General features: G+C 34.0%; 1 protein-coding gene and 1 long non-coding RNA gene across 2 annotated transcripts in view; both read left to right on the top strand.

The window, feature by feature from the left end:
* Positions 1-14,681, top strand: part of LOC127705970 (tRNA wybutosine-synthesizing protein 2 homolog) — a 56,093-nt gene extending 41,412 nt beyond the window's left edge. The window contains exons 5-6 of the mRNA XM_052210352.1: positions 13,452-13,609; positions 14,084-14,681. Coding sequence (XP_052066312.1) covers positions 13,452-13,609; positions 14,084-14,515 — 590 coding nt within the window. The 3' untranslated portion in view covers positions 14,516-14,681. The remainder of the gene's footprint in view (positions 1-13,451; positions 13,610-14,083) is intronic.
* Positions 3,180-4,977, top strand: LOC127705977 (uncharacterized). Its single transcript, XR_007984134.1, has 2 exons — positions 3,180-3,419; positions 3,990-4,977. It is a non-coding gene; the product is annotated as an uncharacterized LOC127705977 (long non-coding RNA).
* Positions 14,682-16,803: the final 2,122 nt, after the last annotated feature.

Genomic DNA, 16,803 nt, shown 5'->3' with positions numbered 1-16,803 from the left:
ATGCAGGAAGTTATTTGCCAAAAAGAGATGAAAGATAAAAAATCAACTAAACCTCCATGGTGGAATTATGATGTTAACCAAGCAAAGAAAAACTTAAACTATAAACAAAGGCAATATATGAAGAGAAACATCCCACAAAACAAAGAAGCCCTTGTTACAGCAGAAGTAAAGTTTGAAAATGAAAAGGAGAAAGCTATGAATGATTGGAGTGAACGCTTAGTAGACCAGATCAATACATCCAGAAATTCAAAAGAGGTATGGACTACTTATAAGAAATTGACCAAAAAGAAAGATTGCAACACCATCCTACCATTAATAGAACAAGACGAACCACCAGCCTTTTCAAATCAAGAAAAATGTAAAATTTTGCAAAAAACATTTTTTGAGGGTAAACATCTAAAGACCGATGAATTTGACGAAGAGTTCTACAAACAGACTCAAGAGGAATACAAAAGAATATGTGAACTGGAGAAAAGATTGACAAAAAGAGAACATAAACTGGACTATGAGGTTACGACGGACGAAGTTGAAGCAGCAATATACCTACTAGAAATAGGTAAATCACCTGGAGCTGACAGCCACTTCCCAGAACTATTTAAGTTTGCAGGAGAAAACCTCATAGAAGCAATACGAACTATGGTGAACCTCACACTAAAACATGGCCGGTTACCACAGGAATGGAAGACAGCAAACATCAAATTCCTGAGGAAACAAGGGAAAACCAACTACTACTCACCATCATCATACCGCCCTATAAGTCTAACCAGTGTCATGTGCAAAATTACCGAAAAAATTGTTCTTAACAGGCTGGCAGCGTTCATAGAAGGAATGAAGCTTATAGAAGAAAAACAAGAAGGATTCAGGAAAAAAACACTCAACATCAAACTGCCTGATCAGATTTATCCAAAACACGATAGAAAAATTCAATAAAGGAGAAATCACCCTTGCATGTCTTATTGACCTAGAAAAGGCATATGATTCAATCTGGCGAGAGGGACTATTAGTGAAATTACACCATCTGGGTATTAGAGGAAAAACGTGGGCCTGGATTAAAGATTTCCTAAATAACAGAATGGCAAGATGCACCTTTGAAAACTATGTAGGCGAAGAATTTGAAACAAAGATAGGGCTGCCACAAGGATCAGTTCTTGCTCCCACATTATTCAACATCTTTATCAACGACCTACTGGGAGATATTCTAGGAGACTACACAAAATTTGCTGATGATGGAACACTCTGGCAAACAGCTAAACCAGACCAGATAATAGAACTAAAGGATAGAATGAAGGATGACATCACAAAAGCAGTGAAATGGACTCAGAAATGGAGAGTAAACATCAACCTGGACAAAACTGAAATATGCATCTTCTCAAAAAAGACAATCGATGAAGAGGACAAACGTATTCTGATTCAAGGTAAAGAACTCAAATACAGCTCGACACCAAAGCTCCTTGGAATCATTATGGACGAGAAAATGACCTTTAGCAAACACATAGATGCCATTGAAAAAAGAGCAAACCGGAATTTAACTATTCTGAGAGAAGTGAGACAGATTAGCAAAGTAAAGACAGAAAAGCTATTACAATTATACTACAGTCTAGTTAGATCAGTCATGGAATACTGTAGCCCAGCATGGCAAATAGCAGATCCAAAAGACCTGCAAAAACTTGACAGAGTACAGAGAAAAGCACTAATCCTATGCATGGATATGCCTACAACATCTGGCAGAGAAGCACTAGAAGTCGAAACAGGAGTTATGCCAATAGACCTTAGGCTAGAACAAATAGCCATAAAAGAGATAGCAAAGATTAAATCCAAATCTGCACAGGAACCCATCAAACAGCAACTTGTGAGGTATGAAGATCAGGACACCTATGACAAGTACCCAACACCGATGGGCAAAGCACTAAGCCAAGCAGCAGAAATGGACAAACAGACGAAGATTAACATCAATCTCATAGAACCTGAGTTTACCTACAGACTGGGAGAAACTCAAATGACCCAATCAAAACCTTCATATTGGAGTCGACTAGGCAACTCAAAATCAAGGACAAGTGAGCAACAAGAACTTTGCCAGGAAACCATTAACCAACTCATGGGAGATTGCGCACAAGAACAAGCAATATCGTTCACAGATGGATCATGCTTAGGGAACCCAGGACCCTGTGGAGCAGGAGCAATTATTTATGCTGAACACATTAAACCTGCTGCAAGACTACACAGACCTGTGGCACAAAGAGGATCCATCCTCCTGGCGGAACTCATAGCGATTCTCATGGTCCTTGAATACTGCATTACAGAAAATATGTACAACACAATACAAAAAATCAAAATTTTCTCTGACAGTCAAAGCGCCGTGGGATTACTAACACTGAACTGGGCCCCAAATAGCTACATCTCCGTAATAAGAGAAATAAAAGAAAACATTGAGCATCTTAGGCAAAAAGCACTAAATGTAATCATATCATGGACACCAGGACATGCCAATATAGCTGGCAATGACGAGGCTGACATCCTTGCAAAAACAGCAGCACAGGAAGCAAAAGAACTACCACCGGAAAATAACGTCATAACACTACAGGACGTCAAACAGGCAGCCTATAAAAGTACAGGAGAAAAATGGCAGAGAAGATGGGAAATATCTGAGAGAGGCAGGGACCTTTACGAAAAAATACCAACTACGAAACACTCAATTATGTATGATTTTCCCACTAAAAGACATTTCAGTATATTCGCCCAACTAAGAACTGGCTATACAGAACTCAACTACTACAAGAACCGAGTAGGCCAAACCAACGGCATAGAATCATGCAACTGTGGAGCACCTGAAACACCTCACCATTTCCTTCTGGAGTGTCCCTGCTATGAGAACGAACGAGCAGATATGTTACAACAAATATCCAAAGAGGTCGGGATCAGAAACCTGAATTTAGCTACTATGCTAACGAGACTAGACGGCGAGAACACCGAAGAGACAAAAGCCAAACTACAAACAGTGGCACATTACATTGACAGAACAGGCAGATTTGATACTGCTGTTCCTCAATCCCAATCTTAACCAGCGCATACTAAATTAAAGCACAGAGAAGAAAATACGCCGAGAAAAACGCACCAAAGAGAAAACCTGCACATTGGGAAAATTCGTGCCAACAGGCCTTAAGATTGAGGATTGAGGTGCAACTATTTCAGTTATATTTTTAATTAACGATGCCAAGTACTTGTTGTTGTGTACCTGGATGTCATTTAAGAGGAGGACATCTATTTCCAAATGACTTAAAAAGAAGGAAAAGTTGGATCAACGCCATGGCCCATACGCAGATTGGACGAGAACACGATGATATCGTGGAGTCCATCACGATCAGCTGTTGTTTTCAAGGCACGTTTTACTGAAAAAGACTACGTGCAGGAAACTATTCATGGTAAAACTCTATTTTCTTTGTGAAATATATAGTTATATATGTAATCGCCATGCGAATAAACCAAAGTCTGTTTACAACCGCAATTATCGTTTTAGAATAAAAGGGGGTGGGTAATTCAAGACGTCATAATTTTTTGGATTACGATTCAATGTGATCTGTTTGAGATTTTTTGGTGATTGCTACAATTATAATGATTTCTTACAAGAGGTATATCATACTGAGAATTATTTTAGCAGTAATAATGCTAATGTAGTAATGACAGGAATGCATAAGCTATGCCTCATAGACTTTCTTGAAAAATATCAATGACAATGTTAACAGAAACAAAACAATGACATGCTCTCATCTATATTATAGTTATTTAGGTACAAACAATGTACGTTTGTTGCATAAGTCTCTCATTGTTTGTCCTTTGGATTTACATAACATACATTGAATCAGGCAAACATAGTTTTATCCAGATTGTAATGAATAAATCTAGTTAATATTTCGCCAGGTAGTACAAAGTATACATTGCTAATGGAAGTTCATTTAATTATAAAAAAACTAATGTTTTATAACCTTTTTCAGGGCGCAAACCCACCATACAGAGACTTAAGTCTACTGCAATTCCCAGCCTATTTTCCTGGACCAAGCAAGAGACTGAATCGTCCGCAAAAAGAAAAATCAGGGCAGTTTCCTGTGAAAACAAAAGAACTAAACTTGATGAATATTGTAGTATAAATATCAGAGGAAAGTTTTGATTGTAAAGTTGGTTTTCCTGAAGAAGTCATTCATACTGCAGAAAGGATTTATGACTGTCCACCACCAACTGCCGAGCTAATGTTGAGCTTCACAGATGGAATTACGCAAACACCATCAATGCCTATGTTTTCAGCAGAGAATTTTGAAATGAAGACACGTGACACAGCCATGCATTTTTATACCGGTTTAGAGTTGTATACTAAATTTTTATTTGTTTTGACCACACTTGGTCCAGCAGCACATTGTTTGAGATACATATATTTTCAAATTGATAGGGTGTCAGTTGAAAATCAGTTTTTTTATGACTTTGATGAAATTGAGGCATCATACAACCAACTTTGAACTGTCTAGATTCTAGATTGAATCGAGTGTTAAGAATATTGTGTATACATGGATTGTTTTTATGTCTAAACAGTGGTGTGAGGCTAACACTTGGCCATCTAGTGGTTAAGTCAGGTATTTTTCACCATCCAACTTCAAATTAAAGTTTCCTACGACTTGGATTATTATTGACAGCACAGAATATCCCGTGATAAAACCTAAAGCTCCTAGAGCTCAGGCAACCTTTTCATCAAATAAAAACAGAAACACTGAAAATTCTTGAATGTTCGACACCTGGTGGTTTAGTCAACTATGTCTCTATGTCACATAGAGCGAATTATTGGACTTGGCAAAACATACAAAATTCTAATAAATCCTATGAATGGAACTGAAACAAAACTTTCATCTGAAATAACATTTAGTTGTTTTATGTTGTGTAATTTTAGAACTTGTATTGTGCCAAAGGATGCATAAATAAAAGTGACGCAATGAATTTTGTTCTGATATATATATATTTACAATTACATGCACAGTCAGCTATAAAAGTCCCAGAAATGACAATGTAAAACAATTCAAACAAGAAAACTAACGGCCTATTTTATGTAAAAAAATGAACAAATATAACAAATATGCAACACATAAACAAACGACAACCACTGAATTACACTTTTATAGGCTCCTGACTTGGGACAGGCACATACATGTACATACAGAATGTGGCGGGCTTAAACATGTTAGCGGGATCCCAACCCTCCCCCTAACCTGGGACAGTGGTGTAACAGTACAATATAAGAAAGAACTATAAAAATCAGTTGAAAGAGGCTAAACTCATCAGATGGATAAATACAAATACAAGTGGACGTGGTCAGGTAGTTGTACATCCAAACAACAAAAAGACACTAAGTACAAATCTGAGAGTACTCGCAGTTACTGACAGCTAGTTCAAAGCCACTAACAACTGATAAAAAAATCTTGCATCTAAGACTAAATTATCAATCCGTAAGCTCCCTTTAGAATTTTATAAATTTTAGATTTTACATTTCTGAGTTATGGGGTTTTATTCATTAAAAAAGGGGGGATTTTCCAGTTTTTGGACAACAACTCAAAAATGCTTTAAGCAGTTCACATGAAACTTTGGTGAATTATTTATAGCTATTGATGTAATCTCCCTATTGATTTTCATAAATTTCAAATATGACATTGAGAAGAAATTGAACTTTATTTGTTTATAGTCTGGCAACAGATTTATTAAGTATTGCACAACAGCAAGAAATCTTTAATTGAATATAAATTCAATTCATATAACCGATTTCAAGTTCATTGACTACATTTATTCAGAAACTATAATACATGTAATATGTCAAATATTTAATTACAATCCAAATTCAGACCTGTATCAAGCTTGAATATTGTGTCCATTTTTGCCCCAGCTGTTCAGGGTAGTACCTCTGCGGGTGTATCCAGCTGCGCTCAGCGAATCAGTTTATTTCTTAATTAAGAACTCCATTTTATATGACCGCAAAAAAATTTTTGTGGTCGTATATTGGTATGACGTCGTCGTCGTCCGAAGACACATTAGTTTTCGCACTCTAACTTTAGTTTAAGTGAATGGATCTCAATGAAATTTTAAAATAAGGTTCAATACCACAAAAGGAAAGTGGGGATTGATTTTGGGGGTTATGGTACCAACAGTTAAGGAATTAGGGGCCAAAAATAAGCATTTTTGTAACTTCCAGACATAACTTGTGTGTAAGTGTATGGATCTCTCTGACATTGTACCACAAGGTTCCATATCACAAAGGGAATGCTGGGATTGATTTTTGGGGGTAATTGCCTCCAAATTTTAGGAATTAGGGGCAAAAAAGGGGCAAAAAACAAGCATTTTTCTAGTTTCATGACAATAACTTGTGTGCAAGTGTATGGATCTCTCTGACATTGTATCACAAGGTTCCATATCACAAAGGGAATGCTGGGATTGAATATGGGGGTAATTGCCTCCAAATTTTAGGAATTAGGGGCCAAAAAGGGGCAAAAAACAAGCATTTTTCTAGTTTCATGGCAATAACTTGTGTGTAAGTGTATGGATCTTTATGAAATTGTACTACAAGGTTCCATATCACAAAGGGAAAGCTGGAATTGAGTTTTGGGGTAATTGCCCAAAAAGTTTAGGAATAAGGGGCCAAAAATAAGCATTTTTCTAGTTTCCAGACAATAACTTGTGTTCAAGTGTATGGATCTCTCTGAAATTGTACTGCAAGGTACCATACCACAAAGGGAATGCTCGGATTGATTTTGGGGGTAATTGCCTCCAAATTTTAGGAATTAGGGGCCAAAAAGGGGCAAAAAACAAGCATTTTTCTAGTTTCATGACAATAACTTGTGTGTAAGTCTATGGATCTCTCTGACATTGTATCACATGGTTTCATATCACAAAGGGAAAGCTGGGATTGATTTTGGGGGTAATTGCCTCCAAATTTTAGGAATTAGGGGCCAAAAAGGGGCAAAAAACAAGCATTTTTCTAGTTTCATGGCTATAACTTGTGTGTAAGTGTATGGATCTTTATGAAATTGTACTACAAGGTTCCATATCACAAAGGGAAAGCTGGGTTTGAGTTTGGGGGTAATTGCCCTAAACGTTTAGGAATTTGGGACCAAAAAGGGGCCAAAAAACAAGCATTTTTCTAGTTTCCAGACAATAACATGTGTTCAAGTGTATGGATCTCTCTGAAATTGTACTGCAAGGTACCATACCACAAAGGGAAGGCTGGGATTGAGTTTTGGGGTGATGAATCATAAGGGGGTTCAAAAAATTTGGGGGGGGATTCTTTTTCCTTTTTTTTCTTTAAAATTTTCCATTTTAAATTGGTTATTTCTGATTTATATATAAAAGCAAATAATAATGATATGGTTTGAATAGGTAAATTAAATTTTTTTAAGTATCTTAGACCACTTTCATTCTGTGTCAGAAACCTATGCTGTGTCAAATATTTAATTACAATCCAAATTCAGTGCTGAATCAAGCTTGAATGTTGTGTTCATACTTGCCCCAACTGTTCAGGGTTCGACCTCTGCGGTCGTATCAAGCTGCGCCCCAGCGGAGCATTTTATTTCATTCATAAATTACTTTATGCTTGGAAATATAATTTTGCTTGGAGTTGAAAGAGTTGACATGTTGCAATGTACATTTACTCTACATAGTTCTATGGTACCAAATCAAAAGTTTATATAAAGAAAGAAGTCAAAGGTTTCCCATCATAGTTTAGTTACATACATTTTTTTTGTACCTGAGGTCGTTGAATATAGATCATTATATAAATAAGGAGATGTGTTATGATTGCCAATGAAAAAACTAAGGATTTTCTTATCCAAGGAATAGATTACCTTAGCCGTATTTGGCACAACTTTTTGGAATTTTGGGTCCTCAATGCTCTTCAACTTTGTACTTGTTTGGCTTTGTTACTATTTTGATCTGAACGTCACTGATGAGTCTTATGTAGACGAAACACACGTCTGGCGTATTAAATTATAATCCTGGTACCTTTGATAACTAATTTGACTATAAACATAGATAAAAAAGGTACAAACTGGACATAATGCACTAGTTCATAAACAAGTGAGAACAATCGCCTTCATATAGTGCTCAGATTATGACATTCATAAAACTTATTCAATATCATTAGAGAACTCTAAATCTTAAATACTGAAAGCCACCTCTGATAATTACACTGTACTATGCAAGATAATGATATAACTGGACTTAAAATACACACAACCTGTAATTAACTGCCTTTACAGCGCTTTCGTGCTTTGATTTACTTTTGGTAAATTTAATTCAAGCTTGCAGTTGCATAGTCCTCTTTATGATCTATGTATGAAACATCATTCCACTTTCAGGATGTCCACCATTGTTCCTATTTGTTGAGATGTTTTATTTGTACAGTGGCATTGCAATTCTCAGTATGAGCCTATGTTTTATTTGTACAGTGGCATTGCATTTCTCAGTATGAACCTATGTTTTATTTGTACAGTGGCTATACATTTCTCAGTATGAGCCTATGTTTTATTTATACAGTGGCTATACATTTCTCAGTATGAGCCTATGTTTTATTTGTACAGTGGCAGTGCATTTCTCAGTATGAGCCTATGTTTTATTTGTACAGTGTCAGTGCATTTCTCAGTATGAGCCTATGTTTTATTTGTACAGTGGCATTGCATTTCTCAGTATGAGCCTATGTTTTATTTGTACATTGGCAGTGCATTTCTCAGTATGATCCTATGTTTTATTTGTACAGTGGCATTACATTTCTCAGTATGAGCCTATGTTTTATTTGTACAATGGCAGTGCATTTCTCAGTATGAGCCTATGTTTTATTTGTACAGTGGCAGTGCATTTCTCAGTATGAGCCTATGTTTTATTTGTACAGTGGCTATACATTTCTCAGTATGAGCCTATGTTTTATTTGTACAATGGCAGTGCATTTCTCAGTATGAGCCTATGTTTTATTTGTACAGTGGCAGTGCATTTCTCAGTATGAGCCTATGTTTTATTTGTACAGTGGCTATACATTTCTCAGTATGAGCCTATGTTTTATTTGTACAGTGTCATTGCATTTCTCAGTATGAGCCTATGTTTTATTTGTACAGTGGCTATACATTTCTCAGTATGAGCCTATGTTTTATTTGTACAGTGTCATTGCATTTCTCAGTATGAGCCTATGTTTTATTTGTACAGTGGCAGTGCATTTCTCAGTATGAGCCTATGTTTTATTTGTACAGTGGCTATACATTTCTCAGTATGAGCCTATGTTTTATTTGTACAGTGTCATTGCATTTCTCAGTATGAGCCTATGTTTTATTTGTACAGTGGCAGTGCATTTCTCAGTATGAGTCTATGTTTTATTTGTACAATGGCAGTGCATTTCTCAGTATGAACCTATGTTTTATTTGTACAATGGCAGTGCATTTCTCAGTATGAACCTATGTTTTATTTGTACAGTGGCAGTATATTTCTCAGTATGAACCTATGTTTTATTTGTACAGTGGCATTACATTTCTCAGTATGAGCCTATGTTTTATTTGTACAGTGGCAGTGCATTTCTCAGTATGAGCCTATGTTTTATTTGTACAGTGGCTATACATTTCTCAGTATGAACCTATGTTTTATTTGTACAGTGGCAGTGCATTTCTCAGTATGAGCCTATGTTTTATTTGTACAGTGGCAGTACATTTCTCAGTATGAGCCTATGTTTTATTTGTACAGTGGCATGCATTTCTCAGTATGTGCCTATGTTTTAATATCTTGTCCTTGTTCTTGCTTTGTTTTTGACAGTTTGTCAATCAATCAATCATAAAAAGTAAAAGTAAACAAGTAAATAAAAGCAGAGAATTCAATGAGACAATTAAAAATTTTATGTCATATGACTAGAACACACACACACATTAATGATTATTATACTCTAATGGTTATTACTTTATTCAGAAATGTCCCAGAATTGATTAGTTAATGTAATAATATTGGTAGACTAATAGGCTTCTTTGATTCAATTATCAATATCATTATTTACAAACCAAATACAAAGCACGGATCATTGTGGCTTTCTTGTCAGAAAGCTAATTAAAGAAGGAGAAGTTTTATTACTCCAATTCCATTCTTATCTCTATAAAGAAGAAATCTTTCCATTAGTTTAAACACAAATGTCACTCAGCCTTGCTCCTATAATAGAAAGCACATTATTGAAGTGAATTACAACCTATGCTCCAATAATTAGATTTCTGATCTCAACCTGGAATCTAGAAAATCGGATTAAAAAGTCATTCTCAGGAATTACAGTTAAAAATTGACTTTTGAAAGGAGAAAATATAGAAAAATGTCAGAAATTTGGCTCCTCTGAGATGGTCTGATTGAACTAATGTCCTAAAATCTAAGTCACTCGTTCTTTTCTTAATAATCATTACATATTTTTAATCTTTCCTAAAGTAAAATCCTTAAGGATTAAGTTCTATACTGGAATAGTGCAAATGTTACATGGCAACTCAAGACATCAGATAATTATTGCAAGAAATATGATACACTTCAAAATATGACTGCTTTTGACAGATTGATTAATTGAACAATTATATGCAAGCCTTGGTATTTCTAATAAATCTCTCCGTCATTCTGAGAACTACTTTAGAATTGTCGCCAATGACAAATGATTGTCTTTTATTAAATATCTTATACATATAGTAAGAGATGTATGTTATTATCAAATTTTTACATTAAATTTAACAAAATTCAGACCACATAGTATAAATTCAGAAATTAATGTGTGCATTTATTATTGCAAATCCTTGACCACTGATAAAAGTGTGAAATCTAATTAATGTGATTTGAAAATTTTATGAAGGAAAATCAGTACTGAAAATATGGATAAAATTTTTTATTATTGTGAACCTGATACTGTCACCTTTTCCACAATAATAAAAACATTGCAATCATTTCTGAATTTGCAGCACATATTTTTTTTATTTGTGTAGTGGGATCAATGGTACTTTTTATTTGTGTAGTGGGATCAATGTTACTTTTTATTTGTGTAGTGGGATCAATGTTACTTTTTATTTGTGTAGTTGGATCAATGTTCCTTTTTATTTGTGTAGTGGGATCAATGTTACTTTTTATTTGTGTAGTGGGATCAATGTTCCTTTTTATTTGTGTAGTGGGATCAATGTTACTTTTTATTTGTGTAGTGGGATCAATGTTCCTTTTTATTTGTGTAGTGGGATCAATGTTATTTTTTATTGGTGTAGTGGGATCAATGTTACTTTTTATTTGTGTAGTGGGATCAATGTTACTTTTTATTTGTGTAGTGGTATCAATATTATTTTTTATTTGTGTAGTGGGATCAATGTTACTTTTTACACTAAAAATGGGGGTTGAAAATACCAAAGGGACAATAAGAAATCATAAGTTAAAGAAAAAAAGATTGCATTATGACCAAAAAAGAAAACAACGACAGCAAAACATAACCCACAAAACACTACACAGAAAACTAAAGATTTAGTAACACAAAGCTGAAGAAAACCAGGGATGATCTCAGGTGCTTTCAAGTTTACTTTGACCAAATGATATGAAACTTAAATATTCACAATGCTAATATTACCACAAAACACTTCCAATTTTGGTGGCCTTACTTTTAACAATCTTGAGTTATGCCCTTTATAAATGAAAAATTGTCCAATTTGTTGTGTCATTCAGTTTCAAAGAAAAAAATGAATGTCAAAAGGTTTGAAATAGTACATTGAATCTGGAATATTAACAAGAAGGGGCATTTGTGTCCAATGGACACATTCTTCTTTTATTTAAAGACTATTTTACCATACTCGACTGATATGTGACTGTATTATCATAGTTTGTGATATGTGACTGTTTTATTAAAGATTACTCATTTGTGACCACTTTAAATTTTATGACTGATATGTGACTTTTTCATTATAGATGACTGATATGTGACTTTATCATTATAGATGACTGATATGTGACTATATCATTATAGATGACTGATATGTGACTTTTTCATTATAGATGACTGATATGTGACTTTATCATATACTTGTATAAAATATTACTAAAATTTTACAGTTCAATAACATTTAAAAATATTAAAAGGCTATGAAAGGATTACTAGGTTTATTGATCAGATTCCTAAGAATTTTCCTCAGCGGGCTGATAAATGAACCTTTATTGACTGCTTCCGGAATGTTATCACATGCCTTTCTGTTAATTTCCGTGACGTTTATCACATGCAACGTCGTGCATTTCCGGAAATTTGTTCGAAAACAACAACACAGTGCGGAAAACCGCAAGTGATTTAAGACTTTCACAACATGGTTGAGGAGCAAATTTCAAACTAAGAACATGATAATTGTTGTGACAAGATAAATAAAATGCTTGCAATATCAATAAAAACAATTAAAGTTAAGAAATTTGTATTTGGTTGTCTGTAAATTATTATCTAAAAATTCATGGAAAGACAAAAATTTTAATTAATAGTTCTTGTCTGTATTTCTTCTGTTGAAGTATATGATAAAAAGATAATTACATGTCATTTATCATATCAGACCCTTTATCGGCCCTCGTTCATGATATCACCCCTCGAGCCTGCGGCTCTTGGGCTGATATCATGACCTAGGGCCGATAAAGGGTCTGATATGAAAAATGCCATGTAATAATCTATACATATCATTATAGATGACTGATGTGTGACTATATCATTATAGATGACTGGAATGTGACTATGACTGATATGTAACTATATCATTATAGATGACCGATATATTTGACCAATTGTTAAATGATCGATGACTGATTTGTGACTATTTCTTTTATAGATGACTGATATGTGACTATTTCTTTTATAGATGACTGATATGTGACTTTGACAGATATGTGACTATATCATTATAGATGACTAATATGTGACCATTTGTTAAAAATGATTGATGACTGATATGTGACCATTTGTTAAAAATGATTGATGACTGATTTATGATTTATGATTGATATGTGACTATATCATTTTAGAGGACTGATATGTGACTATTTTATTATCAATGACTGATATGTGACTATTTTATTATCAATGACTGATGTGTGACTATTTTATTATGGATGACTGATATGTGACTATTTTTATTATCAATGACTGCTATGTGACTATTTTTATTATGGATGACTGATGTGTGACTATTTTATTATGGAAGACTGATGTGTGACTATTTTATTATGAATGACTGATATGTGACTATTTTTATTATCAATGACTGCTATGTGACTATTTTTATTATGGATGACTGATGTTTAACTATTTTATTATGGATGACTGCTATGTGACTATTTTATTATCAATGACTTATATGTGACTATTTTATTATTGATGACTGATGTGTGACTATTTATTATTAAAAATTGCTGATATATGTCTATTTTAGGTATTGGATACTTCACTCTCCCCTACTTAGTTCATGCAAGGGCTAAACAGCTTCATGCTTGTGAATGGAATCCTGATGCAGTGGAAGCTTTGAAGAAGAACTTGCAGTTAAATGGAGTTGAAGATAGATGTACTGTTTACCAAGGAGACAACAGAAAGGTGGGTATTATTGAAGAAACCAAATCAGTCAGTTACTTTCAGATAAACAACAGCCTAAAAACAGTCCCTTTTCTTAAAGTTTTGTTGTGTGTGTAAGGTTTTTATTTCATGAAGATACTTACATTCCTTTTTTTCCTTAAAAGGGCGTTAGCTATGAATTATACAACAAATTAATTTTTTTGTGTTTTTGTTTCAAACATTTATAAAAGCGGAATATAGAAATGATTACTTGTTGTCTGCAATCAGTTTGGTTGAATTTCGTCAAAATAAGCTAAAAAAACATCACTGATGTATTGTAGGCTTCCAAGTTGATGAGGGACCCTGCTCACCATCCAAGATGGCCACGAACGAACAGGGTTTGAGCTTCATTTTCTTTCAATCTGATTATCATTACATGAATCAATCAATATTTTTACTATTATCATTTGCAATATTTGCATAGTCTTAAATGAAAACCTTTTAAATTTTCTTCAGATTTGTCCAACACATGTTGCTGATAGAGTAAACCTAGGCCTGATACCAAGTTCAGAAGATGGGTGGCCTGTGGCATGTGCTGCTCTGAAGCCAACTGGTGGCATTTTCCATGTACATTACAATGTAGAATCTAAGATCAAACAGACTGAAGTCAGTGACATTAATAATTCCTTTGAAAGAAGTGAATCTAGAATTAAAAATGAAAGAGATACAGGAACTAATGTACGAGGTGACAGTGTATCAAAACATATAGACAGGAAGAACACTTGGACAGAGTGGGCTGAACAGACTTGTGGAACATTACATAAACTGATGTGTATAGCTCATTCTGAATCAAAGTGGAATATATCAGTCTTGCACATAGAACATGTCAAATCTTATGCACCACATGTTGATCATGTGGTTGTGGACTTCAAATGTTGTCCAATATAAATATAGATATTATATTTTCTATCACATGCAGGTCATGTGACCCTATGATTGCAATATTGGACTGTCATGTTCAGTAATAACATACTATAAGCCAATGTAAAGGTTCATATCACTTGTGGATCGTATGATAATGGATTTAAAATAAAAACCATCGTGAATTTTTTTATCTATATGTTGGGCTTGTATTAAGGAATTTTGGAACCAACCAATAACAGGGTTTCCCAATGGCCATTTTTTTCCTCCACTGCAACAAAACTGTCAGTAGATGAGTTATAGGTATATATTTTTTAGTGGACTTTAGGTATTGGTGATAATGAGCTTAGCAAGTTGCAAATAACCTCAATATTTTATCCCGACCTTCACCTAAAATGAAATTTGTTTAAAATGCTACAGGTCATGTTCAGTTTAGGAAACTTAAAATTTACAACTTACTGGGACGAAATTGATGACAGCACATTTTTCAGCATGATAAAGTATTCAAATGTAAATAGTTTCAAGGTGTTCATCACAACTTAATTTGGAAAAATGTAGTTATATATCACACATGTGTAATTCATAACTAAATCTATCAATCTTTATGCTCAAGGTATGTGTTTCCTTTGACTGACACAAACATACAAACATACAGGCCAAGGTCACGACAACTGTTAAACTTCATTTACAGGGTGTACATTACTTCATATTTGATTTTCTCATTCCTGTACTTTACTAGGTTGACATTAACATAGTTACTTGAAAATGAGATATGCATTAACAAAATGATGGCTCAGTTCCAGAAACTGTCCCAAACCTATTAACAGAGTTTAAAATTGAACACATTTGAAATAAAATCATTTTCACTGACTTTGGCAATACTTTTTTTTTGTATTTTATGTTTTATCAGCACTTCAATTTTTCAAAAAGTTTTATGATTTGTTAAATATTTTGGTCTCGAGCATCACTGAAGCATCATTGAAGAGACTTTTATTGTTGAAATCTGGTGCAGTAAAATCGATGTTTCAGAATTAATTCAACTCAAATTACTAGGTAACTTAATTTATGACTTTTGTTATTATCAGTTTGAAATGGTCCTCTGACTTATAAATTTTTTAACAAAAATGGTACAAAGGATAAAGGATACAGTGTTTGAGTTGAATAACCATTCAGTGACTTTATTAAAGTGGGTATCATTAAATGACAATAATTGTCAACTACAACTCCTTTGCTTCAACAACACAAATGATATAGGTAATGTACCTTTATAATTGCTTCAATCACACCCATTGGATTTACATATTCTAAATGAGGTCACAAAACAAAGATAATGATTTTTTCAAACAGGTCAGAAACAAGCATTCTTGGTGGATTATATCTCAATTCACGTATAATCTACTACATTGTAATTGACATATAATGAGATAGACCAATTGAGATATACAACAGTTTATCACAAATCGTTTTAAGTGAAATTCGATCATCATTTTGCATATACCAAAACCAAGCTTTGATGACCACATATTGATGACATGTAATTTTCTCTGACACATAATGATGTATTTTGTTGGAGGGGAAAAAATTAAATGACCCTCCTTTTCCCACTTATGAATTCAGAATTTTGAACTTTTAAGTTTCTTACTGTCCACTTTAAAAACAAACCTTTAAGTTGGTACTAAGGCGGCCTAAGCACCCAATCATGCATATCCATCAATTAGTGGATTATACCTTTATCGAAGTTTTAATTTTACAAAATGCAGCACAGTTAGTCAAAAGCAATTACATGTCACCATAGATTACTAATGAAGGCTTTATATGGCAATTGCTCAATTGGTCTATCTTAGTATACGATAGATATATGGTGGATTATACGTGAATTGGGATATTATCCACCAAAGTTTTGCCTTTCTTGTTTAAACACAATTTAAAGACTGATGATCTTTGGTAACATATTTGGGATTTAACGATATGACAAAATATTAAGGATATATGATGTGATTGCAAATGGTATACATAAAAAAAGATGTGGGTTGTAAGTATGCAAACCCCTTTGTCCTTTGGTCTATGGATAGTTGTCTCGTTAGTAATCATACAACATCTAATCTATGAATTTTATGTTGTACGTCAATGAGATAACTTGATTGTCTAATTAAGAAAAATGAGCAAGTAGTCACATAATCAACTAGTTGCATCATTGACAAACATGTTAAAAGGATACTAACAAGGGGAAAGCACAAACTACAAGTCGAGCAAATCGGAGAGAATCAGAGGCAAAAATAGTTTAATCTCTAGATCCATTACAGACACAAACCAAG

This window comes from Mytilus californianus, unplaced genomic scaffold (assembly GCF_021869535.1).
Source record: "Mytilus californianus isolate M0D057914Y unplaced genomic scaffold, xbMytCali1.0.p SCAF_6, whole genome shotgun sequence".
Lineage (NCBI taxonomy): Eukaryota > Metazoa > Mollusca > Bivalvia > Mytilida > Mytilidae > Mytilus > Mytilus californianus.
This window is presented reverse-complemented; position numbering and strand designations above follow the sequence as displayed.